General features: G+C 55.6%; 1 protein-coding gene across 19 annotated transcripts in view; it reads right to left on the reverse strand.

Moving 5' to 3' along the window:
* The window catches only part of ABLIM2 (actin binding LIM protein family member 2), a 197,721-nt gene that overhangs the window by 59,581 nt on the left and 111,779 nt on the right, over positions 1-26,361 (reverse strand). For 8 of the 19 annotated variants that reach the window (XM_063603700.1, XM_063603703.1, XM_063603715.1 and 5 more), the window contains exons 9-13: positions 19,870-19,947; positions 10,885-11,031; positions 6,895-6,927; positions 3,902-4,022; positions 2,009-2,107 (exon numbers count right to left, since the gene is read on the reverse strand). In XM_063603700.1, coding sequence (XP_063459770.1) covers positions 2,009-2,107; positions 3,902-4,022; positions 6,895-6,927; positions 10,885-11,031; positions 19,870-19,947 — 478 coding nt within the window. The remainder of the gene's footprint in view (positions 1-2,008; positions 2,108-3,901; positions 4,023-6,894; positions 6,928-10,884; positions 11,032-19,869; positions 19,948-26,361) is intronic. The other 11 variants (XM_063603712.1, XM_063603713.1, XM_063603711.1 and 8 more) reach the window with 4 other exon arrangements.

Raw genomic sequence — 26,361 nt, forward strand, 5'->3', positions numbered from 1 at the left:
CGCCCCCTGCCACACGACTGCCGTGGACCACACACAGCAAAGCCCCTGCTGGCCATGCTTCTGTTCTGGGGAGGGGCCCTTTCTGGCTTTGCTTGTTTGTTTGTTGTTGTCTGAGACAGGGTCTTACTCTGTTGTCCAGGCTGGAGTGCAGTGGCACAATCGTAGCTCACTGCGGCTTCAAACTGCCGGCCGAAGCAATCCTCCCGCCTCAGCCTTCCGAGGAGTTGGGATTACAGGCATGCACCACCGTGCCCGGCTTTTTTTTTTTTTTTTTTTCAGACAAAGGGTCTCACTAGGTTTCCCAGGCTGGTCTTAAACTCTTGGCCTCAAGTGATTCTCCTGCTTGGGCTTCCCAAAGCAGTGGGATTACAGGTATGAGCCATTGCACCCAGGTGAAGACTTTGCTGCTTCTCAAAGGAGTCAGATCATCCCAAAGCTGTAGGGACAGGCCCTCAGAAAAATGAGGACGGCCATGTCCATCAATGGCCAGGAACTCTCAGTAGGCCACGGGGCCTGCCCAAAGCAATGATGATGAGGTACACGGAGAGGTGTGCAGGTCTGAATGAACCCCGTTTGGTGACCATCCAATGATGGAGAGTCCAGCTGCCTGCCCCACCTTCTCGCTCCCTGTGGCCTGGGAGGCTTTTCCAGAGACATTCCCACTCAGCAGCTGCTCAGGATGGGGAATTATTGCATCGCTTGGGGAATTGGCAAGAACATCATTGCTGCCTCCTCTAATGTTCTGAGTGTCTTTCTGTGGTGCACCAGTCAGCTGGGCTGTGTCACAAAATACCACAGCCTGCGTGGCTTAAACAACAGGCATATTTCCCCTCATAGCGCTGGAGGCTGCACATCTCTGAGCCAGGTCTGGCAGGGTGTGGCTTCTCCTGAGACTGTTTTTCCTGGCTTGCAGACATCGCTGTGTCTGCAGTGGCCTTTTACCTGAGTGTGTGTGTCTGCAGTGGCCTTTTACCTGAGTGTGTGTGTCTGCAGTGGCCTTTTACCTGAGTGTGTGTCTGCAGTGGCCTTTTATCTGAGTGTGCGTGTCTGCAGTGGGCTTTTACCTGAGTGTGTGTGTCTGCAGTGCCCTTTTACCTGAGTGTGTGTGTCTGCAGTGGCCTTTTATCTGAGTGTGTGTCTGTAGTGGCCTTTTACCTGAGTGTGTGTGTGTCTGCAGTGGCCTTTTACCTGAGTGTGTGTGTGTCTGCAGTGGCCTTTTACCTGAGTGTGTGTGTCTGCAGTGGCCTTTTACCTGAGTGTGTGTGGAGAGGGAGCAAGCTTTGGCGTCTCTTCTCTTCTTATAAAGACGTCAGTACTATGGGACCCGGGCCCACCCTGAGGACCTCAGCTAACTGATCACCTCTTTAAAGGCCCCCTCTACAGATACAGTCACATCAGGGATTAGGGCTCTATGAATGTGGGGGATGCATTTTTCAGTCCACAGCATACAGGAAAACATGAGCGTGGCCGTTTCCCTGCGTGACCTGCATGTGGGTGCCCGTGCAGGGATGTGGATGGCTCATCCACTCCTGGAAGAGCCGAGAGTTGGAGCCACACTGGGTGTGAACCCTGCCCTGGGCCCCAGGAGCTCTAGGGCTGTGGAAGAGTCAGGGCCCTCCGTACAGCATAGCTTCTGCTCCTGAACACAAACCCTGAGAGCACCTGTGCCCCCCGGCTGACGCATGAAATCAGAGGTGGTGACTTGGGTAGGGGTTCTGAGGACAAAGCCTGTGGGCGGGTGTGCAGGAACCCTGGTCCCCTCTTCCTGTAGCTTTCCAAGCCCTCTCTCCCTTCTGTTCCTTTATGTAACAAGGTACCTAAGTTTTCCTTCCAGAAACATTGGCACACGGACACACGGAGCCAGACACACAAGACACACACAGAGAGGGGCACAGGGCATGAAACAGGGGCTCCGGTGAAGCCATGCGGCAGACATGGACAGCGAGCACACAGACGCCGGGCGTGTACACCCATGAGCACCCACAGCCCACATCACTGCGTGCCTTACCTCGGAAGTAGGGGATGTAATGATGTCTGAACACGGATGTAGGGCTTGGGTGTTGGGACAGGGAGAGGCAGCTACTGGTACCCACACTCACAGTACCAGCTACGGGGTAACAGAGAGCAAGTCAGAGTCAACCTGGGCTGGCTGGTGCAAAGCCACACATATTCCTCATCCCCACTCTGCTACGAACACTGTTGCTTCCTCTCTTGAGGAATGCACAACTTTTTGCACCTGAAGGTGGTCACCAAACATGCTTTAGACCACTCTCCTCCAGGAGCGAGGAAACCGGACCTCAGAGGACCAGGCAGAGGCCCAGGGTGCTGCATAGGAGCCTTGGGCTGGGGTTCCCCAGGGGGGGTTAGGCCCCTAGCCAGGCCTGTCGCTTAGCATTTGGGGTCTCCTGGGGATCAAGGACTCAGCTGGAGAGCAGTTCAGGGAGTGGTCTGCCACCAGACATCGTCACCGGACTTGTCCGGTGAGATGCAAGCTTGGCTCTTGGGTTAGCCTGGGCCAAGCGCAGTCAACAAGCCCAGGCTGTCCTTGTGCTATGGGGATTGAGCCAGCAAAGGGCCCTTAGGAGGAGGAGCTCAATAAAGTTGACTGCCCTTAGCTCACCTGCTCACCTGCTCACTCACTCACTCATTTATTCACTCATTCATTCACTCACTCACTCATTCACTCACTCACTCACTTGCTCACTCACTCAATCACTCATTCACTCACTCTCTCATTCCCTTATTTGCTCATTCATTCAATCACTCATTTACTCGCTGACTCATTCATTAATTCATTCACTCACCAATTCACTCATTCACTTGCTGACTCATTCAATCACTCATTCACTCACTCACTCATTCCCTTACTTGCTCACTCATTCAATCACCCATTCACTCACTGACCTATTCACTTGTTCACTCACTCATTCATTCACTTGCTCACTCATTCCTTCACTCACTAATTCACTCATTCATGCACTCACTCATTCACTCATTCACTCTCTCATTCACTCATGCACTCACTCCTTTACCCACTTTCTCAACATTTATTGAGCAGAATGTACCAGGCACATTGCAAGGAGTCAATGGAAATAACTTTGCAAATGAATGAGTTTTGATTTTTCCACAAAGGCTGCAAAAATAAGAGCCATAGTCCATGGATGTATAAATGGAGGCATGCAGCAGCTGGCCAGGAAGGAAGCAGCTTGGAAAAATCCCTCGAAAGGCAGTGTCCGTGTGGAGCGTCCCTGCTGTGGCTTTGACACGCTCAGGGGGTCGAGGAGTTTCACAGCTACAGGGATTGATACACAGCTGGGCGCCAGGCAGGGGACAAGGTGACACGTGTGGAAAGGACCTGCCTCGGGGCTCTCTCCTGACTGGCGGGGACCTCTCACCCATTCTCCCGTGAGGACAGCTGTCACTGGGTGATCAACCTAGCCACAGGTGAAATGTTAATGGGCTTCATTTTTCCACCACTGACTTTGCTTTCCCAGCTCAAGTCTTCCGAGACCCACACGAGCTTGCAGCCGGCCAACGTCTGCTCTCCTGACACATATGCTGTCTTATCTTCCTGACATCTCTTGCCACCGAATCATTAGCTGGAATCTAAGCGCTCAGCGTGTGCCCCCTAGGCTGTGTGCTCCACGGAGGGCTCCGCTAACCAGCAGGGCAGCCTCTGCAGCTCACCTCACCCCAAGGCATGAGGAGGTCCTTTTCTTTATGCCACTAAATGAACAGGTTCTCAGCCACCCACCCGCTGGCAATCCCACCCATTTCCATCATGTTTCCAGTTGTATAAGAAAAAGTCCACTTATAACCGAAAAAAAAAACTAAAAAAAAAAAAAAAAAAAAGGAAAAGGACAGCATCCTGGGGGCTCAGAGGAACCAGGGGGCCAAGTACCTGGACGGCTGTAGTGCTGTGGTGACCGTGAGGTCGGAGTGTAGCGCCCGAGGCTGACCGACCCAGTGGAGCTTGGGCTGGAGGTCCGGCACTGCTTGTAGGACCGGTCATCCTGATCCCCCTGGGAGGGAAGATGCAGCTTGTGAACATTCGAGCCGGGAGCACTTCCCACCCCTTGTCCACCCATCCCCCCACACCATTTGGTGTTTGCCCTCCTGACCCAAGTGGATGACTCAACATGGCCCCGTGTGGGAATCTCCTGCACCTGTCAGGGCAGGTCTGAAGAGCCGAGTGGGGCTGGTGTGGTGCAGACACACTCCCCGCTGTGCCTGCTGGATCCTTGCCACAGGGTGTGGTACAGGGACCCACTGGCGGGGATCCCCCATCTTCCCCTCCTGCTGGTGGGGGCTCCAGCTTCATCCTCCAGGTCTCCTCCTGCCTGACCCTCGCCAGCGCCCAGCTCTTAGAACACAGTGTGAGAACCACGGAGACTCCCCCAGTCCCTATGGGGGCTTCTCATGTGTGAACTGGGGGCTCTAACGGCCCTGGAGGCACATTTGGAGGTAGAAAGTTACTCCACCCCAGGCCGGGAAGCCCAGTTGAGTCAGACCCACAAGCACCGACATGGCAGACTTCATCCAAGCAGGAGCAGCTGTTTGCAGCAGGCAGAGTGGGAGGCAGGTGGTGTGGGGTGGCGTGGCACCATGGCACGGGGGACAGCAGGCTGCCTGGCCCACCACAGCTTGGCATGCTGTCCCGGGTCATTACATGGCCCAGCCCAGTGTCCTGCTGTGGGGTGGAGGCTGCTGTTTTGCCCTCAAGGCCAGCACAGTGATGAGCAAAGGAATTCCCGGTCTGGGCCCATGGCTCCCCTGGCCTGTCAGCACGTCTCCCACCCCAAGGTGTGCTGTCCCTAACGCCTGCCTGGTGCGCCACCTCCATGCGCTCAGGCCAGCCCTCATGCTAGGTTCCTACCTGCGCTTCACCCTGCTCCCTTTGGCGACTGTCTAACCCCAGCCAGGGGCGCACTCTCTCGGGCCGGCTAGTGCCCTGCCTCTCTACCCCGGGCGTCCTCTGCACAGCCCTGTCCACCTTACAGGTGTCCTGGCTCCTTGTTCAGCCTGGACTCGGGGCTTCCAGCTACATGCGGGTTTGGCAGCTCGGTGCAAGTGGCCCCTTGTGTGTTTGGCCGTCACATCCTTGGATCCAAGGGTTTGATGCCCAGCTGCTGCTGGCTCTGCAGGTGGGCCATGTTCTTCCAGCAGAACAGCACCACCAAGGCCCACACTTGCCCTGTTCCTCTACCATCCCCCAGCGCTGTGTCTATGGGGACAGGTTAAGGAGCCAAGCGGAGAAGCCAGGCAAGGGGCTCTGCAGAAGATTCCGGTTCTCCAAAGGGGTCAGGACCTGGGGAGGGCCTCAGCCTCGGACCACTCCTAAGGGCTGGACTGGGAATCCTGGCTGTGTGCAGGGAAGGCAGGAAGCAGGCAAGTCCCAGTAAGGGTGGCCGAGGTCCTGTGACCACCTCTGGACCAGAAGCCTGCAGGCTGTGCATGGCTGTGCAGCCTCCCACTGAGCAAGTGTGCATGATTTTGTGCCCCACTCTGGGGTATAGCCTGAGACAGGGGCTTCTGCAGGGAGACCAGGCTCTTCCCAGGAGTGTGCCCTGTGTCAGGCAGACCCTGCACCTCATCTGGAAGGGAAGCTGACATCCCTCCCTCAGGGGTTCCCTGTGCAGGTAAATGAGGAGATGAAAAGATGCCCGGCCCCAGGCCTGGGACATCAAAAGTCACCGGTACATAGGAATCACTGCTCTAGGGATACAGCACCCAGGTACCATGGCCGTCACAGCTCCCATGGGGCAGGTTGTCTGGAGCAGGAGGCTGGAGATCCCAGTGGGTGAGCATAGGCTCTGAGCCGACCGCTGGGCTGAAATCCTCCCGCACCTCATAGTGCGTGACCCTGGAAAGGTTATGTGACTTCCCTGTGCCTCAGTTTCTCTGTGGTAAACTGGGGAAAATCACAGAACTTGCCTCTGGGTGTCGTGGTGGGGGATGAATAAATATACATTTTTTTTTTTTTTTTTTGAGATGGAGTCTCGCTCTGTCACCCAGGCTGCAGTGCAGTGGCGTGATCTCAGCTCACTGCAACCTCCGTCTTCCGGGTTCAAGCGATTCTCCTGCCTCAGCTTCCGAGTAGCTGGGATTACAGGTGTGTGTCACCACACCTGGGTAATTTTTGTATTTTTAGTGGCGATGGGGTTTCACTATGTTTTGGCCAGGCTGGTCTTGAACTCCTGACCTCTGGTGATCCGCCCACCTCGGCCTCCCAAAGTGCTGGGATTACAGGTGTGAGCCACCATGCCCGGCCAATGAAATGTTTACAATGGCATCAAGCACAGGGGAAGAGCTCAGGGCACGGCCACTGCCCAGGCTGTCCATTCCTGGCTACCATGACACCTTTCTGCTGTGGCCACCTGTGCGGCTGCACAGACTGCAGTCTGATTGGCAGCTCTCTATGTCACTGATTAATTTTGAGAAACAGAAAAAAAAAAAAACAAAACTAGACCACTAACAGTAAAAGCTCTTTTGTAGAGAGACACGTCCAGTGTTTCTCCACGAGGACTGGGTGCTTCCATACATCCCACGTGGAGGGGCAGGAAGCAGGAAGCGCTCCCAGGCTCAGCCAGGATCCTGAATTTTCCCCTAAAGGAAGCCACGGCCCAGACCACGATCTGCTCAGGGTAGACCCGCGTCCCAGGCGGCCACATCCGCAGGGCTGGCAGACACATCGGGGAGGCATGCAGGTGCGGTGGGATCATAAAAATAACCAGCAGCCAGGAGGGTGCCCCATGTCACAAGGGCCATGGCCCCAGGCCCCATGGTGAAGAGCCACCGAGGAGGCCCTTCCCGGGGGTGCGGCTGGGTGGTTATGTTTATAACCCAGGCAGCAGCGCCACGGCAAGCGGGGACAGGCGAGAGGGTGGTGGTTACCTCGGTCGGCGTTGGCGAGAGCAACTGAGGGGACTGTGGACACAACACACAAAGTGGCCGTTAGTGCTGGCGCCAGGCAGAGAGGGAGGAGGGCAGTTCCGTGACTGGCAGGCAACACAGGCGCAAACACCCACACAGAGCCCTGATCCTCCAGACAGGAAAAGAACTCTACCCTGAGAGACACAAGTCAGGGTTCCAGAACCTTCTCTTTGGAGAAACATGGTTAATTCTTCCCAGAGAAAAAGGCCCCCAGGGAAACTGATTTCGTGCCAATGAGCCCAGAGCTTGTCTCTACCTGGCCACCCCCACGTCCCACTGTTCTCCCACAAAGATGTGTTTTCCCAAAAGGAAGACACTGGCTCAGGGCACGGGCAGCAACATCCTGAGGGCCCATCACCTCGGTTTTCTCTGGACAAGAGAGAAAAGGTGCTCAGCAGAGACAGAGGGTGACCAGGAGCCTTTGGGTTGGAGCCGGCTCTGCCGTGGGGGTCCTGGGGCCCTAGACAGCAGGCTGACCCGTCTTCCCAGGCTGGCACCCCCTCCACCACCACCTGCACATATGTTCAGTGAGGAGCATGGAGGTGGGAGCGGCCCAGAAAGAGCACAGCCCTTGTGAGGTGAGCAAGCATTGGGAAAGAGAACGCCGTTCCCACAGCAGAGCAGGGAGGCACTCTGTTCACAGGAACCATGGTTATTACAGCGCAATAACTCGACGGCCTCTGGGAGGCTGCCACGGGCCCTGTGAAGCCCTGTGCCATGGGAGGTGGGAAGCTGAAGGCCATGGGTGGAATGATGGAATCAAGGGAGAAACCCTCAGGCTGCTCCCGGCCATCAGCATAGAGGAAGCTCTGTACAGACACACCTGACCCAGGAGCCCAGCCCTGTCCACCTGCCGAGGCAGGCCCCATGGGGTCGCACTTTATGGCTGAGAGAGGAAGCTCACACACAGGTGCCACTGTTTAGCAGAGCGGGGAGGCCAACCCAGGTCTCCCCAGAGGGAGGGGGTGACTCCCGAGCCACAGTCCCTCACTTCCTGCCCCTTCTCTGCCCTCTGGGGACAGGTCCTGGGCTCAGGATCATCCATAGTTCACAGATGTCCTGCCGTTTGAGAGGCGCAGCCCCAGAGAGGCTGAAAGAAACCTCAGTGACAACAGCTAAGGGCCCGTGTCCACTTGGGACTGGAAGCTGTGTCCTGGTCATACCATGAGACCCTGGAGCAGGACAGGGAGAGATACCAGCCCACCCCCACACACATCACCTCTGCATGTGGCCCTTCATGGCCACAGAGCCCTCCCACAGGGACACACGCACTCAAACCAGGAAGGGGTGTGCCCGATGCCCCAAGGCTGCCAGGAGGTGGAGGAGGATCGTGAGGCCAGTCCTCTAGGCTTGAATCGCACGTCCCAGAGAGAGCGCCAGGATGTGCTGAGAAAATAGCCAGCATATCCTGTGGTCTTTGCGGGGAAGAAGGGACTGGATTTGGGTCTTAGCCCTGTGGCTGAGTCGCGAGTCCTCACGGACTCTCTTCCAGCATCTGGTCCAGGTGCAGACCAGATGTTGGACAATAAAGCCAACACACAGCCTGGGCATGTGGTAGGTGGGTACAGGTGGGTGCAGTGGGTGGGTGCAGGTGAGTGCAGGTAGATGGGTGTAGGTAGGTACAGGTAGGTGGGTGTAGGTGGATGCACATGGGTGCAGGTAGGTGGTTGCAGGTGGGTGCAGGGGGGTGTGTGGTAAGTGGGTGCAGGCAAGGTGCAGGTAGGTGGGTGGTAGACAGGTGCAGGTGAGTGCAGGTGGGAGGGTGTGTGGTAGGTAGGTGCTGGTGGGTGGTAGGTGGGTGCAGGTGGGTGTGTGGTAGGTGGGTGCAGGTGGGTGGTAGGTGGGTGCAGGTGGGTGGGTGGTAGGTAGGTGGGTGCAGGTGGGTGGTGGGTGGTAGGTAGGTGCTGGTGGGTGGTAGGTGGGTGCAGGTGGGTGTGTGGTAGGTGGGTACAGGTGGGTGGTAGGTGGGTGCAGGTGGGTGGGTGGTAGGTAGGTGGGTGCAGGTGGGTGGTGGGTGGTAGGTAGGTGCAGGTGGGTGGGTGTGTGGTAGGTGGGTGCAGGTGGGTGGGTGGTAGGTAGGTGGGTGCAGGTGGGTGGTGGGTGGTAGGTGGGTGCAGGTGGGTGGGTGGGTGGGTGGTAGGTGGGTGCAGGTGGGTGGTGGGTGGGTGGTGGGTGGGTGGTAGGTGGGTACAGGTGGGTAGTGGGTGGTAGGTAGGTGGGTGCAGGTGGGTGGGTAGTAGGTAGGTGGGTAGGTGGGTGGTGGGTGCAGGTGGGTGGTGGGTGGTAGGTGGGTGCAGGTGGGTGGTGGGTGGTAGGTGGGTGCAGGTCAGTGGGTGGTAGGTAGGTGGGTGCGGGTGGGTGGTGGGTGGTAGGTAGGTGGGTGCGGGTGGGTAGTGGGTGGTAGGTGGGTGCGGGTGGGTGGTAGGTAGGTGGGTGCGGGTGGGTGGTGGGTGGTAGGTAGGTGGGTGCGGGTGGGTGGTGGGTGGTAGGTAGGTCGGTGCGGGTGGGTGGTGGGTGGTAGGTGGGTACGGGTGGGTGGTGGGTGGTAGGTAGGTGGGTGAGGGTGGGTGGTGGGTGGTAGGTAGGTGGGTGCGGGTGGGTGGTAGGTAGGTCGGTGCGGGTGGGTGGTGGGTGGTAGGTAGGTGGGTGCAGGTGGGTGATGGGTGGTAGGTAGGTGGGTGCAGGTGAGTGGGTGGCAGGTAGGTGGGTGCGGGTGGGTGGTGGGTGGTAGGTAGGTGGGTGCAGGTGAGTGGGTGGTAGGTAGGTGGGTGCGGGTGGGTGGTGGGTGGTAGGTAGGTGGGTGCGGGTGGGTGGTGGGTGGTAGGTAGGTGGGTGCGGGTGGGTGGTGGGTGGTAGGTAGGTGGGTGCGGGTGGGTGGGTGGCAGGTAGGTGGGTGCAGATGGGTGGTTGGTAGGTGGGTGTGGGTCGTGATGCCTTCCCTCAGCTCCCCCCACTGGTCCCTCTCATTGTCAGTGGGGCTTGTCACCCACATCCTCAAATTCTGTGATCCACAGGGGCAGAAGCAAGTCAGGAGGGCACCTGCTGGCCCTGAGCTCTTCTCACCCTCCCTGCACAGCCCTTGAGCTCGGCAGGTGCACCCAGCAGCCATGACTTTCTCCCCCCACACCATCCACATCGAACGCGCTGCCCTGGAGTCTCAGCTCTTGCTTCCCTGGAGGCCCTTGTTGAAGTCTCAAAATGAGAAGGCCCAAGGGAAATGTGTTTCAAAGGACTGAGCTTCCCCACCCCGAGGAGCCCCCCATGCCTGGCGGCACGCATGTCAAGAGCACACACACTCGGGCCAACAGCCTGGCAACGCCTCCTCCTACCCCAGGCAGCTGCGGTCATGTTGAAACCTCAGAACCACAAGAGGAAAAGCAAAAACCAACAATGCATTCCACAGGAAATGGACAGAGCAGCTCTGAATAAGAAACCTCTGAGGAGTAGGAACGCCGTCCACAGGCAGGCCAGGAATTAAATAATCTGTGGTTCAACCAGGTCGGTTACATTGGCTCATGAATTCATGGGGCAGAGGAGCATGGGGCAGAGCCATGGCAGCGAGGGTGGCACGGGCCAAGAGTCTGCTACAGAGGAAATGCATCTCATGCTTTATGAAAATAATCTAATACTTAAGAAAATTAGGAGATTTTCACTGAGTCACTATCATCTTTCCTACAAACCAGCATGCTTCCTACTTTCTACTCCATTTAAGGAGGCATTCCAGGCTCACTCCTTCAGCAATGGCAGCTTTGGGGACATAGTGCCTTGGGCATTACTGAAATAGGATGTGCACATGGCTATCTGATGGGCGTGAAGAGGCTGAGCGTGTGGGTGAGTGGTGAAGATGGAAGTGGCTCTGGCCCCATGGGACACATGCTAGGGATGACGCCTGTCCTGCAGGGCAGCACTTGGGGGCACAGGTGTCCAGGGCCATGCGGGCAGGGTCCATACCTCGCCGTAGCTCTGCCTGTCCCCTGCAGAGTGGCTGATGTAGGGTGAGTAGGAGATCATGTCGGGGCGGTCGATGTCATAGATGGCCTTACTTTTAGGAAGGGCTGCCAAGTCCCTGTAGTCCAGGATCTCACCACCAAGCTTGGCCTGAGAGGGGAAAGAGAATTGGGGAGGGGACAGTCACCAGATGCACCCCAGAGGGCAGCACCCCCAAAGCCGGATGCATCCCACAGGACAGTGCCCCCAAAGCCAGATGCATCCCACAGGACAGTGCCCCCAAAGCCAGAGGGCAGTGGCTGCTCCAGCAGCCGTGAAGAGGGTGCTGGGGTCACAGCGCTTTGGGCAGAGTCTGAGCTCACCCCCAGCTCCTGGTATAGGTGAAATGGGGACAGGGTCAAAAGCACAGGGAACTCCAGAGCAGGCAGGCTTGGGTCCTGAGGCCCAGCCACAAAAGAGCCAGTAGGCCTTGTGGAAGTGTCTTCTCTAAGCCTCAGTTTCCTTCTGTACAAAATGAGGGAAATGATCACACACGAAGGCTCTGGGGTCAAGGAGGCCATGCCTGTGATGTACCTGGCATGGGGTCTGGCAGGCAGTGAGACTCAGTCCATGGCTTAAACATGTGTACATGCACGCACACGTACAAACACAGACACGCACACATGCAAACACACACACTGCACACACACAAACACACATATAGGCAAACACACACGCATCCCTTACTATTCATGTGGGATTGGCCCCAGGACCCTCCTCAAATCCCCAAATCCTCAAATGCTCAGGTTGTTAAGTAAAATTATGTGGTTCTTGCCTGTAGCCTGTGCACATCCTCCCATTTGCTTAAAACCATCTCTTGGTGATTTGTAATGCCTAACACAATGCAAATGTTGGGTAAATCGATGTTATACTGTATTATTTAACTTGCATAAATAAAATAGTGTATTATTTTTATATTATTTTATTTGTATTATTTTTTATTGTTGTTTGCTATTTTTATTGTTTTTTAAGAATATTTTCAATCTGAGGTTGGTTGAATCTGCAGATGTGGAATGCATGGATACAAAGGGTGATGATACATACCTACACATACATGTGCACACACATATGCACACATGCACACACGCACATGCATGCACACACGCGCACACACATGCAGGCACACACGCACACACATACACACACACATAAGGCACACACATGCACTACACACATGTGCATGTATACCCCCACACAGAGAACATGCCTGTCTGAGACTGTGGAGGTATAGACCCCCCTCACATCCCGGCCCACTCCCACATACTAGCACACATGTGCCCACACCCACACACTGACACATGTTCACACATGCAATCACTCCCCAGGCCCATGGCTCACTCACACACAACCAGCACACCCCCACACACTGGCACACACCTGCACACCCAGATTCACCCACAAACGTGCATGCACACCTGCCCACACATACTTGCACACAATCACCCCATCCCTACAAAGCAAGTTCACATTCACCACCCCCCATGCCCACACGCACTCACACACATTCACATGCTGCCTGCAGCAAAGCACCTGGCATTTGACAGGCCAGCTGGGACACCCCTCAGCAGGGTCGGGGGCCCTTCTGTCCTGTCTACCCCTGGCCTACCCTGGCCCACAGTGGCGCTCCTGCCCTTGCTGAATGAATGCGGGACGCTGGGAGAACCCCTGTGTTTGCTCAGGGAGGTCCAGCTGGTGTGTGCTGCTCTCTGCTCTGATTCTGCCCAGCCTTCCTCCGCGGTACCCCACTGTGCACTGTGCACGTGCTCTTGCCCCTGCCTGTCCCCTTCTCCCTGGCTCTGGGCTCCCCAGGAGCTGCCGGGGGCATTTTCCAGCCACAGGTGACTCTGGTGGAGATCCCTGTTGCTGCTTCTCGATTCTGCCTCAGCCTCCTCTGGACATGATGAGCTGTCTACCCCGAGACATGCACTGGGCTGAGCCCTCCATCATCTGCTCACAAAACACAATGATGCCACAAAGGGGTGCTCACAGAAGCTCCTTTTCACAATGTAGAAGCCAGAGCCCGGAGAGGTTGGGTAACTTGCCCAGAGTCACAGAGCCAGGAGGGTGCAGGGCAGCACATGACCCTGGCTGTCTGACTCTAAAGCCCATGCTCCCCACCACAGCTCTCCCTTTTCCAGGCTTCACTGCTGGGGGGAACGCCTCTCAGGCCCAGATGCATCCCAGTGGTCTCAGCTCAAACCCTCCGGGAGCCCCCTCTTCGGCTGGACAATGTAAGCCCTCATTATGGCCCCCAAACTTGGCCTTCCTGTTCCTGGCAGCTTCACCCTAAGCTGTCTCTTCCCCATGTCCCCAGGTGTGCCAGGTTCAGCCCCCTACTCCAGCTTTCCTGTATTCTTCAGGGTCTGTTAGCCTCCAGCCCACCTCCTCCATGAAGTCTTCCCTGATCACCAGGCTTGAGGGTTCTCCTGAGATGTTGGGTCTTGGGGTGAACCCTGACATTTGTGATATGCATGAAGAGAAAGAAGTTCTGACATCTCAGACCTCTGGCTGCCCCTTTGGAGCCTGGGTCAGGGTTCAAAAGACCTGAGATCCAATCCCGAGCCAGCCATTTGTAATCATGAGATCTGATCCTGCAGGATTTTCAGCAGCTCCCCTCTGCCTTCTGGGAAATTGGAACTCTGGCGCTTGTTTACCCACTTATCCATGCCACTTAGCACTCAAGTCCTTTCAGCTCCCAGTCACTCACAGCCTGGGGGCTTTGCACCTGCTGTTCCCTCTCTGGGATGTGCCCCTCCCACACCTCTTCCCTAAGCTCTGCCTCTGGTCCTTCCAGACTCAGCGAAGGCCCCTCCTCGAGGCTTCCTTCCCCACACCCCCGCAACAAGTTAGTGTTGATCTTCATCTGTTGAGTTGTCCCTTATCCCCTCAAGACTGCGGCTCCTAGAGGCCCAGGATTCATCACTGAGTCCCTTGCCCAGCTGTGAGGTTGACAGCAGGCTTGTGAATTGAACAAAAGCCAATCAACCATTTGCAAAAGTCAGGTGAACTCTCAGCCAGATGCCTGGCGGGGTGTGTTTTGCATCCTCCCTTCCCCACCTCCGTCCCCTCCCAGCAGCGATGATCACAGCATTCACCTGTCCAGCCCCACAGCATAGGGGGCCGCCTTGCCCTGGGTTAGCTCCCAGCCTTCCTCAGGCTTCCCTGAACCACCCAGCCCTGACAGCAGGGGTCAGAGAGGGCAGCCTGCACGATGCCAACAGCCCCTGCCCGACCCCCCAGACAGGTTGCTAAGTGGCCTTGCAGATCCACTTTCCCCCATGCCAAGTCCTTGGGTGGTTGCCACGACAACGGGCTGCACTCTCTCATTGGCGGAAGGCCTCTGGAGTGTGTGTAAAGGGTTTTTCCTCTTTGCCTTCTTCCTTCCCACACTCCACCCAGCATAATACACACTAATATGGCCACTTACAACAGTATCATTACCATATAACCCAGTCAATGATAACACAGAATGGAAGAACGTTGCTTTTATACTCTGCACTATTGCCATATTGAAATAAAGGTTACAAAATAATATGTTCCGTGTGACGCCATGTTATAAAAATTACACACACACAGAAGCGAGACCTGAAGGGTATCTCAGAAGCATCGGCAGGGCCACTGTGGCTGGCAGGATGTAAATGCTTTAATTTCCTCTGGTGTGCTGATTACTATTTTTTTTTTTTAAATAAATGCAGATTGCTTTTGGCAGAAAGAAAAGAGCAGTAAAATAGGTGATGTCCAAAAGCCCCATGGTTTATGGAGGGTCTACTGTGTGCACATTTTATCCTGGAAACTAAGATGAACGAGGCCCAGTCCCTGCCCGCCAAGCCCTCACGGTCCGTGGAGGAGATGCAGCCACTCGGTGGATTCTGGTGCATTCCTGTGCACGTGAATGGCAGGGGGAGCCGGTCTCTTCCTCACGGTGAAGGAAGGGGATGCTGCATTTGACAACCACCCACAGCAGGCAGGGGTGGGCAGCTGCAACCTGCAAAGCACCCGACGGGGACATGGAACGGCCCCTTTCTGAGACCGTGGGGGTGCTCAGCACAGAGCAGGGGGCCAGGCGCACAGTAGGTTGATGACAGACACCAGCAGAGGTGAGATGAAAAGCAGGGTGGCCAGGCGCGGTGGCTCACACCTGTACCCCCAGCACTTTGGGAGGCCAAGGTGGGTGGGTCACCTGAGGCCAGGAGTTTGAGACCAGCCTGGCCAACATGGTGAGACCCTGTCTCTACTAAAAATACAAAAATTAGCCAGGCACGGTGGTGGGCGCCTGTAATCTCACAGACTCGGGAGGCTGAGGCAGGAGAGTTGCTTGAACCCGGGAGGTAGAAGTTGCAGTGAGCCAAGATCGTGCCACTGCACTCCAGCCTGGGCGACAGAGCGAGACTCCATTTCAAAAAAAAAAAAGAAAAGAAAAGAAAAGCAGGGCAGAACCCTGGGATAAGGAGGGCTTGCCCACCACATCACATCATCTTGGTGAAGAGCCGGACCGTGTGCAGTGCCCACTCATGTGGCACCAACCCCAAGGTGGGAGAGAGAGCAGGGCTGTTCGGGCTTCTGGCCTGTCTGGCCCCTGGGAGGGCTGGGATGCAGCCAGGCTGGGTGCTGACCATGGTGCTTGGAGCACGTGTCAGAATTGGGAGCACGTGTCCTTGCATTGTGGCTCCATTACTTAGAGGCTGCAAAGTCAGCTCATATCTCAGAGTGGCATCAGCGACGTGGGCACACTGATGGCAGGTCCCTGGGCAGCTCTGAGGCCAAGAGGAAGCAGCATGGCACCCCACACATTCTCCCTTGTGTCAAACTAAGAGCCGGGAGACTGGATTAATTTGTTCGAGGCCTTCTGTTTAAAACTGGAATTGTGAGCACACCTACTTGGCCGAGCAGGAAGTCCATCAAAGCTGAGACACAGTGCACCACGCTGCAGTTGACCTGGGTCAAGTGCATGCCCCACTGGTGCAGAAATTCTTCGCCCACCAACATCCCTTGGCAGGCGTCCCACCTGAAACCCCCACTTGGGTCTGCCCCGATCTCTCCTGTGGACGGGAACCCCTTCCCCTACCCAGAACAGGGATGCCATCTGGCCTGATAGTGGCTGGGTCCCCAGGGCTCCACAGGGAGCTTGTGCTCGCCCATGCTTGTAACTGCCTGATGCAAGAAGAAAGGAGCCACCATGGCTGTTTACAGCACTGAGCAGCAGGGTCTCCTGGAAAAAACCTAAGCCTCGGAGTCACGGAGACCTGTGGGCTCCAAGCCCAGCTCTGCCTTGAAAGTGTTGCATGGCCTTGAAAGTGGGACCATGACAACAGAGGCCACTGTCACTGCTCACTGCATGCACACACAGTCACTACCATCCCACGCTCCTTGCAAATGCCAGTTTGTTTAAAAAAAAAAAAAAAAAAGAGGCTGGGCACGGTGGCTCATGCCTGTAATCCCAGCACTTTGGGAGGCCAAGGTGGGTGGATCACCAGGTTAGGAGATTGAGACCATCCTGGCTAACACGGTGAAACCCCGTCTCTATTAAAAATACAAAAAAAATTAGCCATGCATGGTGGCGGGTGCCTGTTGTCCCAGCTACTCGGGAGGCTGAGGCAGGAGAATGGCGTGAACCTGGGAGGCGCAGCTTGCAGTGAGCTGAGATTGCACCACTGCACTCCAGCCTGGGCGACACAGTGAGACTCCACTTCAAAAAAAAAAAAAAAAAGAGCTCATATTTAATGAGCAGTTACTATGTGCCATGCAGGTTCCAACAACAACAACAACAACAACAACAACAACAACAACAACAACAGCAACAGCTACCACGAATGAGCGCTTAGCAGGCACCAAGCCGGATGCCAAGTGCTTTGCAAATGCTGGCGCTCAGAAAACAATACCCCAAAGTACGGAGCCACAGCATGCTGAGGACTTTGACCTAAGGGAGAGTGGAAGGCCTCGGAAGCAGGGTCTCTCTGACCGCCTCCTGCCCTCCTGTCTCTCACCCTCTTCCTTCCTACCCCCACTGAAGTGAGCCATAGCAACCAGAGTTCCTCTTCCCCAAGGCGGGTCATAGAAACTAGAAGTTCCTCCCCAAAGCCAGCCATGAAGCCTAGAAACATGAGTCTAACCTTTCCCTCATTCTGTGCACAACCTGGCCATGGAGCCATTCTCTGACCTAGCTTGCCTGAGAGTGGGTCCTAAGACCCCCTGTGCCCTATACCTGGAGGAAGAAGGACTCCCCAGAGAGGCCAAGGAGCATCTGAGCAGACGGCCCCGCTGTTTCCCCACTCAGTCTGTTCCCATCAGATCACACACCTTTTGTCCAATCATATTTCTATGTGGCCACCCAGTTATCATCCAATCTAAGCATAAAAATAGGCCAGGCACAGCGGCTCACGCCTGTAACCCCAGCACTGTGGCAGGCCAGGCGAGTGGATCACCTGGGGTCGGGAGTTTGAGACCAGCCTGACCAACATGGAGAAACCCTGTCTCTACTAAAAATACAAACTTAGCTGGGTGTGGTGGCGCATGTCTATAATCCCAGCTACTTGAGAGGCTGAGGCAGGAGAATCGCTTGAACCCAGGGGGTGGAGGTTGCAGTGAGCTGAGATGGAGCCGTGGCACTCCAGCCTGGGCAACAAGAGCGAAACTCCTTCTCAAAAAAAAAAAGAACAGTGTTGGCCGGGGGTGATGACTCAAACCTATAATCCCAGCACTTTGGGAGGCTGAGGCAGGTGGATTGCTTGAGGCCAGGAGTTCAAGACCAGCCCGGGCAACATAAAAAGACCTCATCTCAACAAAAAATACAAAAATTAGCCAGGTGTGATGGTGCATGCCTGTAGTCCCAGCTACTCGGGATGCTGAGGTGGGAGGATCGCCTGAGCCCGGGGAGGTTGAGGCTGCCATGAGCCATGATCTCACCACTGCACTCCAGCCTGGGCGACAGAGCCAGACCTTGTCTCAAAACCAAAACTAAAAAGGACAGTCCTCCCTGGGTCTTTGGACCTGCGTCCCTGAAGGCTCCTGTGTCACCTAAAACTTTGATTAAATACATCTGTCATGCTTTTCTCTTGTGAACTTGTCTCTTGTTATAGGAGTGTCAGCTGTGACCCTTTCAATGGGTGAGGAAACAGACCATACCTTTGTGCGCCTACACAAACATGATCTCATTCACATGATAATTGTCATAATCATTATTCATGAGGATGATGATGGTATTATGGACTGAACTGTGTCTCCCCGAATTCCTGTGTCGGTAAAGTCCTAACCCTCAGGACCTCAGAATGTGACTGCATTTGGATGCAGGGCCTTAAGAGAGGTCATCAAGTTAAAACGAGACCGTTAGGGTGGATCCAATCCAATCTGCCTGGTGTCCTTATGGGAAGAAATCAGGACCCGGATGCACACAGATGACCCGTGACGATGCAAGGAGAGGACGGCTGCCTGCGGGCCAGGGATGGGGAGCCAACCCTGCTGACTCCTTGATCCTGGGTTTCCAGGCTCCGGAACTTTGAGACAATTTATTTCTGTTGTTCAAGCCCCCAGGAGGCTGACACAGATGATGGTAACAGTAACGGCAGCAAGCGTTTCCCACAGCCCTCTTCTGGGCAGGCACTGTGCTCACTGCCACCCAGGCAGCGCCTCGGTGAGCCCTGGACCGAAGGTGCCTGGGGGTCTCCGTGGATTACTGAGGGGCTCCCAGAGGCTCCAGGCGGGCGGCACCTCACCCAGGGCACGCAGCCAACCTGGTGCCTTCATGCGCCCGCCTAAGCTTCGGAGTGCACATCCCAAGCGCCACAGTGCCACTCACCCTCCAGGCCAGCAGTGCGTCATGGTAACTGAGGACTCGTGCACCCCTCAGTGGCACTGTCAGGATTAAGGTCAGGAAGGACCCTGTGTCCAACCACTATGAGAGAGGAGGGTCGAAAAGAAGCACAGCAGAGAGCGGATCCAATAAACTGTCTTAAAGTTCTGGAGCCTAGAAACCCAGTGGATCCAGCCTCCGCTGAGGCATAAAGAACCCAGGTCCTGGCCTGGCGGGGACGGGGAGGGGAGAAGGGGCTTGTCCCAGTCACCAGCCATTCCAGTGCTGGGTTCTGGTGCAGGGGCAGCCTACATGGCAGTCCCGGGTGGCCCCTGGCCACCACCGCATAAGCCATCCCTCACCTGGCACCTGGGGGTCCTCGCCTAGATAAGGAATTTTGGTATTTACACAAGCAATATTAGCAAATATTAAATACAATATTAAATATGAAATTTACATATACATATGTATGCATATGTATACATATATAAATTTAAATATACAATATTAAATGTATGAAATATTAAATACAATAATCTCCCATCTCGAATCCCACCACCCAGAGGAAATTTCTGGTAACAACTTGTTAAAATATTTTCAATCATTTTTATATTTGTATGTGATTATGGAAGCGTGTGAGGCGCACAAACACACACACACACACACACACACACACAGTCTCTCTCTCTCTCTCTCTAACGAAAACGGGATCACATAATTTACATCAACCTTAACTTGCTTCTTTTAGGGAACACGCTGGGAGAGCGTGCGTGTTGATGTACACAGATCCGTGCCGTTATTTGCAAACCCTGCAGGGTCCCGCCTGGGTGCTGGCAAGCCCCAACTGTCGGCTGTTGATGTGACGTGTCTGCACCACTATAAACAACAGCTGTGTACACACCACTGTGTGGCTCTTGTCACCAGATAATTGGGGACAGGTTCCCAGGGGAATTGCCGGGTCAAACAAACATGTCTGTGTTTCAGACTCATAAAGCCTGTACCAACCTCCACCCCGAAGCAGGGACAAGAGCAATGGCCGTACCTCAGGCCCCAGATGATAGTTCTCGGAAAACTCTCTTAGGGGTGGGCTCATCCACGGCCACCGGGACCCCCTTCTCTCTCCACCCTCCCACCGCCGTCCCCATAAAAAGGCCCTGACTTACATAAATCACACGGCTCGGAGACCCTGAGGTGCTGGAAGCAGGGACAGAAATGATACTCTCTGAGGAAGTTCTGGTTTCCTGAGAAAGGAGAGAGGAAGAGATTGAAGGCAGGTACCAACATTTGGGGCCTTCAGAGGCGACTGTCAGGAGTTCCACTCCAGCAGCCATGCCAGCGCACTGTGGTGTTTCTTTAAAGTTGGGGCTGGGCCGGGCACGGCGGCTCATGCCTATAATCCCAGCACTTTGGGAGGCCGAGGTGGGCGGATCACGAGGTCAGGAGTTCGAGATCAGTCTGACCAACATGGTGAAACCCTGTCTCTACTAAAAATACAAAAATTAGCCGGGTGTGGTGGCAAGCACCTGTAATCCCAGCTACTCAGGAGGCTGAGGCAGGAGAATCGCTTAAACCTGGGAGGCGATGCTCAGTGAGCCAAGATCGCGCCACTGCACTCCAGCCTGGGTGACAGAGAGAGACTCCATCTCAATGAATGAATGAATAAATAAATAAATAAATAAAGTTGGGGCTGAAGGAATTCTTGGAATAAACACACAGGCTTGGATGAATGACTGAAAAGCTGGCATCAGGCAGACATGGTGGGCCACATGAGACCAGAGTGATGCACAGGCCAAGCCATTCTGCAAGCTCCGGTTATGTTCAGAGGCGTCATTTTCCACCGGGATTATGGGGACTCGCTGCAGCTTAGTCCACTGGCCCAGGTTCCTGGGAACACGGGACCATCTTGGTCACCCTGAAGACCCTCTCTAGCTTGGCCCCCGGCTCTGTCCTCCATGCCCTCTGACCCTCCATGGGCCCCCAAGCCTTTCTCAGCTCAAAGAGCACCTGCTCCCACCTGACACACAACTTAGAAATGGCCCTTTGGAGGCCCCTGGCAGCCACTCTCCCCACTGCACCTGTGGGCTTGTCCTGGCCTTTTTGCTGCTGTCACGCCTGGGACCTGTGTCCTCCTTACATGCTCGCTGCTGTCTGGGGCCACTCCTCCCTTCCGGACCACACCTACTGTGTCCCCTGGGCTGATGGTTTTTGTGACTGTCCTGCCTCTCCCCCCAACTCAGCCCCTTCCAGCCCTGCGGACACACTCCTTCTGTGGTCCCCACACCTCTGGCTGCACCTGCTGTCCCTCCCCACCTGCAGGGCAGGGGCCTCTCCTGGTTCAGCTCTCATTGGAGCTGCACACCCCTCTTCTGGTTCAGCCCTCACTCCTGGGCCACCTGCCTGGCCTTCCCCACGCCTCCTATTCACCCTGTCCAAAAGAAGCCCATATCCACAGAGGCCTCCCCAGCCCTCAGCAGCCAAGAGCTCAGCCCTCACTCTCCCCACGGCCCCCACGTCCTCTGCTGCTTCGATGGTTTCCCACCCCGACCACAGCCCCCACTGCAGCTCCCTCCTCTCATTTTCTGAGTAGACCCTTTTCTTGCCACCCCCAACAATTCTGTCCTGCCCATTTCAGGGGCCCATCCATGCAGCGGTGCCTGCAGCCCAGGAGGCACCACAGTGGATGGGCCGATCTGTGTCCACATTCGTAGGTTGAATCCTAACCCCCAGGACCTCAGAATGTGGCTGTATTTGGAGACAGGGTTTTTAAAAGGTCACTAGGATGGGCCCTAATCTGTTATGCCTGGGGTTTCTACGAGCAGGGATCAGGACACAGACACACACAGGGAGTCCATGTGGAGGCACAGGGAGAAGGCAGCATCTACGAGCCAAAGAGGGAGAAACCACCCCAGCTAACCCCGTGATCTTGGCCTTTTGGGCTCCAGAGCTGTGGGAAGGTGGGTTTCTGCTGTGCAGGCCACCCAGGCTGGGTGCCTTTATCGGGGAAGCCCCAGCTGCCTGACTCAGGCTGGGCATCGTGCAGCGGCTGGCGTGGGTGACAGTCAGCACCTCCTACACTCAGCGCACACCAGCGAGGATGGGCAACATCAGCGCCGGATGTGGGGCCACATGCAGCAGCAGGAGGACAACCCTGTGCGGCATGCGGGTGGCGCCTGGGCAACCCTGAGTGCAAACTTGATTCTGTATCTAGAAAGGAAGGAGAGGAGGGAGTGGGCATGACACTCCACCACCTGACCGCCACCTCTGCACTCGCCTCCACTCCACCGGCCCAGGTCCTCTCCATGCCCCGTGTCTCCTTATATCCTAAGCTTGGCAACTGCCGCTGCCACCGCCTCTTCCTCCTCCTCCTCCTCCTCCTCCTCCTTCTCCTCCTCCTCCTCTTCCTCCTCTATGAGGCCTGCCCAGCTTCTTTGGGCCTCCCTCAGCCCTGGTGCAACATACCAGATGGGCACCAACTCTGGGGTCTGCCTGCCCCCTGGGACCATGGATTTCTGCAGGCTGGCAGGGGCTGGGTCCTCAGTCATGCCCATGATGGCCCAATACCACCTGCTGTTTGCAAAGTAGACAGCTAGTTCTGAGGTATGTGACATAGGATCTGCTGTTCCCACTGTTCCTGGGCCAGGTCGAATGTTTTACAGGCCAAAATGATGGCTGCATACATTTTATATGAATACACTGAAACACCCTTTGAGTCTCAGCATCCTCGTCCATCCCCCGGCAACAGCTCCCTGAACGGGCTTTCCGTTTCTGAGGATTAGATCAGGGATGAGGTACGTGAGGTGCTTAGCACTGAAAAATTCTCCCCACTATTATTTCAGCTCAAGGTGGGCTCAGGAGATGACCTTGACAGAGAACCCTCTTCTCTGCAAAGCAGATGAACATTGGGTGTTTTAGAAGAAAGATTCCCTTAAGCCGAGCACACTAACAGCAGCACAGGAAAGTCTCCCAGGCTCCCGAGGAATGTTTCACAGCCTCCAACTGTGCCTTGGTACAAATGGGAGGGAGGGAGCATTGGCTGGTTTCAGCACGGGGCCAGGGGCCAGGTTTGCTCTCTGCATGTTTGAGGGGGTCTAGGCGGGGCAGCCAGATCACTGTCCTCATTCCCTTCTCTGGGCTCAGTCCCCAGCTCTGCGATGGGTGGGGACGAGTCAGAAGGGAGCTGAGTAGGCCTGATTTTCCCCAGTGGGAGGAGGCTGGAGCTTTTTCTGACTTTCTCCCTACCCAACTCCAATCGCACAAAGGTGCTTGGCAATGGAACTCAATATCCATATGTTCTCCCAGGCCCCAGTACAAGCGCCTTGTTCAGACCCACAGAAATGGAAGGGCTGGGAGCTCACCTGGCTCCAATCCCCACCGGCTTTGCCTGGCCCCAGGGAGGCAGCTGTCCTTCAACAGTCACTGGGGAGGCCTGCCATTACGGTCACATGGTCTGACCCCTCTCATCTCCATGTGAAAGCTGAGGGGCTGAGGCTCAGAGAGGGCTAGTGACTTGCACCAGGTCACACAGCTGGGAGGAGGCAGAGCAGAACTCCAATGCCAAGCCTCACTCTACCGCCCTTGGCCACCGTGGAGAATTGCCGGGACCGTCTCGCTCCCATTCAGCCGGAACGGCCCCGCGTTTGGTCTCCACAAGCCTGTTTCCTCGTTCCTCAATGGCCCCAACAGTCTCCAGCTTCCTCCTGGACTCCCACCCACAGTAGCCACCACTGAGGCCTCAGTCTTAACTTTTCCAAAGGAGACCCACCTTGGAAACCCACAACCTACAGGACCAGCCCGGCCAGTCCAGGCTTCCTCCACTGAAGTCACCCAGCCCCTGGCCAGAGCAGGGACCCCTCTGAGCTGAGCTGTCCCTGTGGCCACCTTCACCGTTCTTGGGGCTTACCTTGGGCTACGCACAGGCACAGGGCCACCCCCTTCTCACCCCAAGGTCCTAAAACCCACATTCAGTCCCCTGAAGATCACTGGTTCCTCAGACACACCACCCAGAGCCAGAACCAGACTGGACCATCAGCCGCAGCTCCAGGAAGCCGCCTGTGACCACTGCCAGCTGGGCCCGGCCCCCTCTCGGTCACGGCGCCTCTGAGCATCCTGCACATCGGAGGCTGCCCATCCACGTCTGTCTCCCCCACCAGACAGGGGGCTCCTTGTGGGCAGGGACCCCTCAGGTCTTATTCACCTCTATGTTCACAGTGCTCAATCCCAGAGCACACACAGTAGGTGCTTCGTGGCTTGTGTGTTGAGTGACCATATGACCAAACGCCCGAGGCGGGGGCGTTTGCACTGGGGACAGGGCAGCTAGGACCAAATCCTTCTCACCTCTGCTGAGCACCCTGGCCAGATGCCAGGGACGTCTGACATGCTGTCTGTAAACCAAAAATTAAATGCTGGGGCTCCCCAGCCATCTCAATGGACTCTATCCACTTGGCCAGGGCACGCCAAAGTTAACCTGAAAGACTGTTTCAGGCCATGATGGGAAGCGGGGGTCAGATATGCCTCACTATGCCTGCCTCCCTTTGGAATTCAGGAAAAGCTCACCAGCATTTAACATCAACGCAGACCTTAAGTCTGATGAGAAACATTTACAGTCTATTCTCTCTGAAGCCTGCTACCTGGCAGCTTCATTTGCATGACAAAACCTTACACTCCACAAAGAGACATTCCTTTCTACAGATATTAACTCTTTCAACCAACTGCCAATCAGAACATTTTATTTTTTTTGAGACAGGGTCTCACTCTGTTGCCCAGGCTGGAGTGCAGTGCCATGATCTTGACTCGCTGCAACCTCTGCCTCCCGTCTCAAGCGATTCTCGTGCCTCAGCCACCTGAATAGATGAGATTACAGGCACGTGCCACCATACCTGGCTAAGTTTTGTACTTTTGGTAGAGAGCGGGTATCACCATGTTGGCCAGGCTGGTCTCGAACTCCTGACCTCAAATGATCCACCCACCTCAGCCTCCCAAGGTGCTAGGATTACAGGTGTGAGCCACTGTGCACGGCCAGTCAGAATGTTTTAAAATCTACCTATAACTTGGAAGCTCCTGCTTTGAGTTGTCCCACTTTCTGGACCAAACCAATGTCAATCTTACATGTATTCTGATTGACGTCTCATGTCTTCCTGACATGTATAAAATCAAGCTGCACCCCAACACCTTGGGCGCCTGTTCTCAGGGTCACACGAGGGCTGTGTCATGGTCACTCATATTTGACTCAGAATGAATCTCTTCCAGTATTTTACAGTTTCACTCTTTCCGTGGACAGGTCCTTGTCCTGGGAGAGCTCCCATCCCCATGGTGCAGAAGGGGCAGCCATGCGATCAGGGCCACCTTCCAGGCTGCAGAGAATAGTGAGTGCTCCCTCCTCCCTACTGCAACCTTGCCTGGGGCCAGTTGCTCAGGGGTCGGCCTCTTGCTGAAGAGCAACCCTGAGGCAGGGATGGACTGGTTCCTGTGAGGGTCCTGGAGTCCCCCAGGAGCTGGCACAGAGGGGCTAGGACCGGGAGTCATTTCTCCTCTTGACTAGCAGGTAGCATTGAGAAGCTACTTCCACCTGGGTGTCGGGTTTCCAAAAACAAGTGAGGTTGATGCTGCCGGAGCCGGCCAGGTCTGCCTGCCTTCTGCATATTCTCTCCTTAACTGCCTTGCACCTGACGGAACAACACAGAGCAGGAGGGCTCTCCCTCCCACCCCCAGGCCAGGAAGCGCCAGGCCCTCCGGGACAGTTAGCTCCAAGGGGACCGAGATGTGTATGAGAACCATTAGGCCGGGAGCCACGCCAGTCCCTGGACTCGGCGCTAAGAGGCCAGCCGCTCTCAGCCTGCGCCGCCTCCTCCCTGTGTTGGCTAGAGGCCAACTAGCCCTCTGTTAAAAATAACTGCTTCAAAAGCAACTTCAAACAGAGCCCAGGAAACAAGGACGCCTGCACAGGCCCCCGAGCACAAGGACTCCTTCCTCCTCTGCTGGCAGCATCCGGTGGTTAAGTGACCCCTGCCTGCTAGGCCAGTGACCCGGAGGTCAGCACGGGCTGGCATCAGTGGGGACAGTGAAGCTGTTGCTGCCGCCTGGCCAGTCAGGCCTCCTGCAGGTCTCATGGCCGCTCCACAGTAGGGGTCAGAACCTGGGAGCTGGCGCCAGCCGCCCCCCACCCCGCCCTTGTGGGGACCTGGCTGTGGCCGCGGAGCTCCCTTTTCTAGCCCTGGTCAGTTTCAGTGTGGTAGGAGTTATTAAGAAATTATTTTAGGGGACGGGCGTGGTAGCTCACGCCTGTAATCCCAGCACTTTGGGAGGCCGAGGCGGGCGGATCCCGAGGTCAAGAGATTGAGACCATCCTGGTCAACATAATGAAACCCTGTCTCTACTAAAAAAAAAAAGAAAATACAAAAATTAGCTGGACGTGGTGGCGCGTGGCTGTAGTCCCAGCTACTTGGGAGGCTGCGGCTGAAGAATAGTTTGAATCTGGGAAGCAGAGGTTGCAGTGAGCTGAGATCACGCCACTGGCCACTGCACTTCAGCCTGAAGACAGAGCGAGACTCCATCTCAAAAAAGAAAAGAAAAGAAAAGAAAAGAAATTATTTTAGGCAGATAGAAAGGAAAAGGGGTCCTTGGGCAGTTTTCGTTTTCAAAGCAGCTCTTAGAACCAG

This window comes from Pan paniscus, chromosome 3, assembly GCF_029289425.2.
Source record: "Pan paniscus chromosome 3, NHGRI_mPanPan1-v2.0_pri, whole genome shotgun sequence".
Classification (NCBI taxonomy): Eukaryota; Metazoa; Chordata; class Mammalia; order Primates; family Hominidae; genus Pan; species Pan paniscus.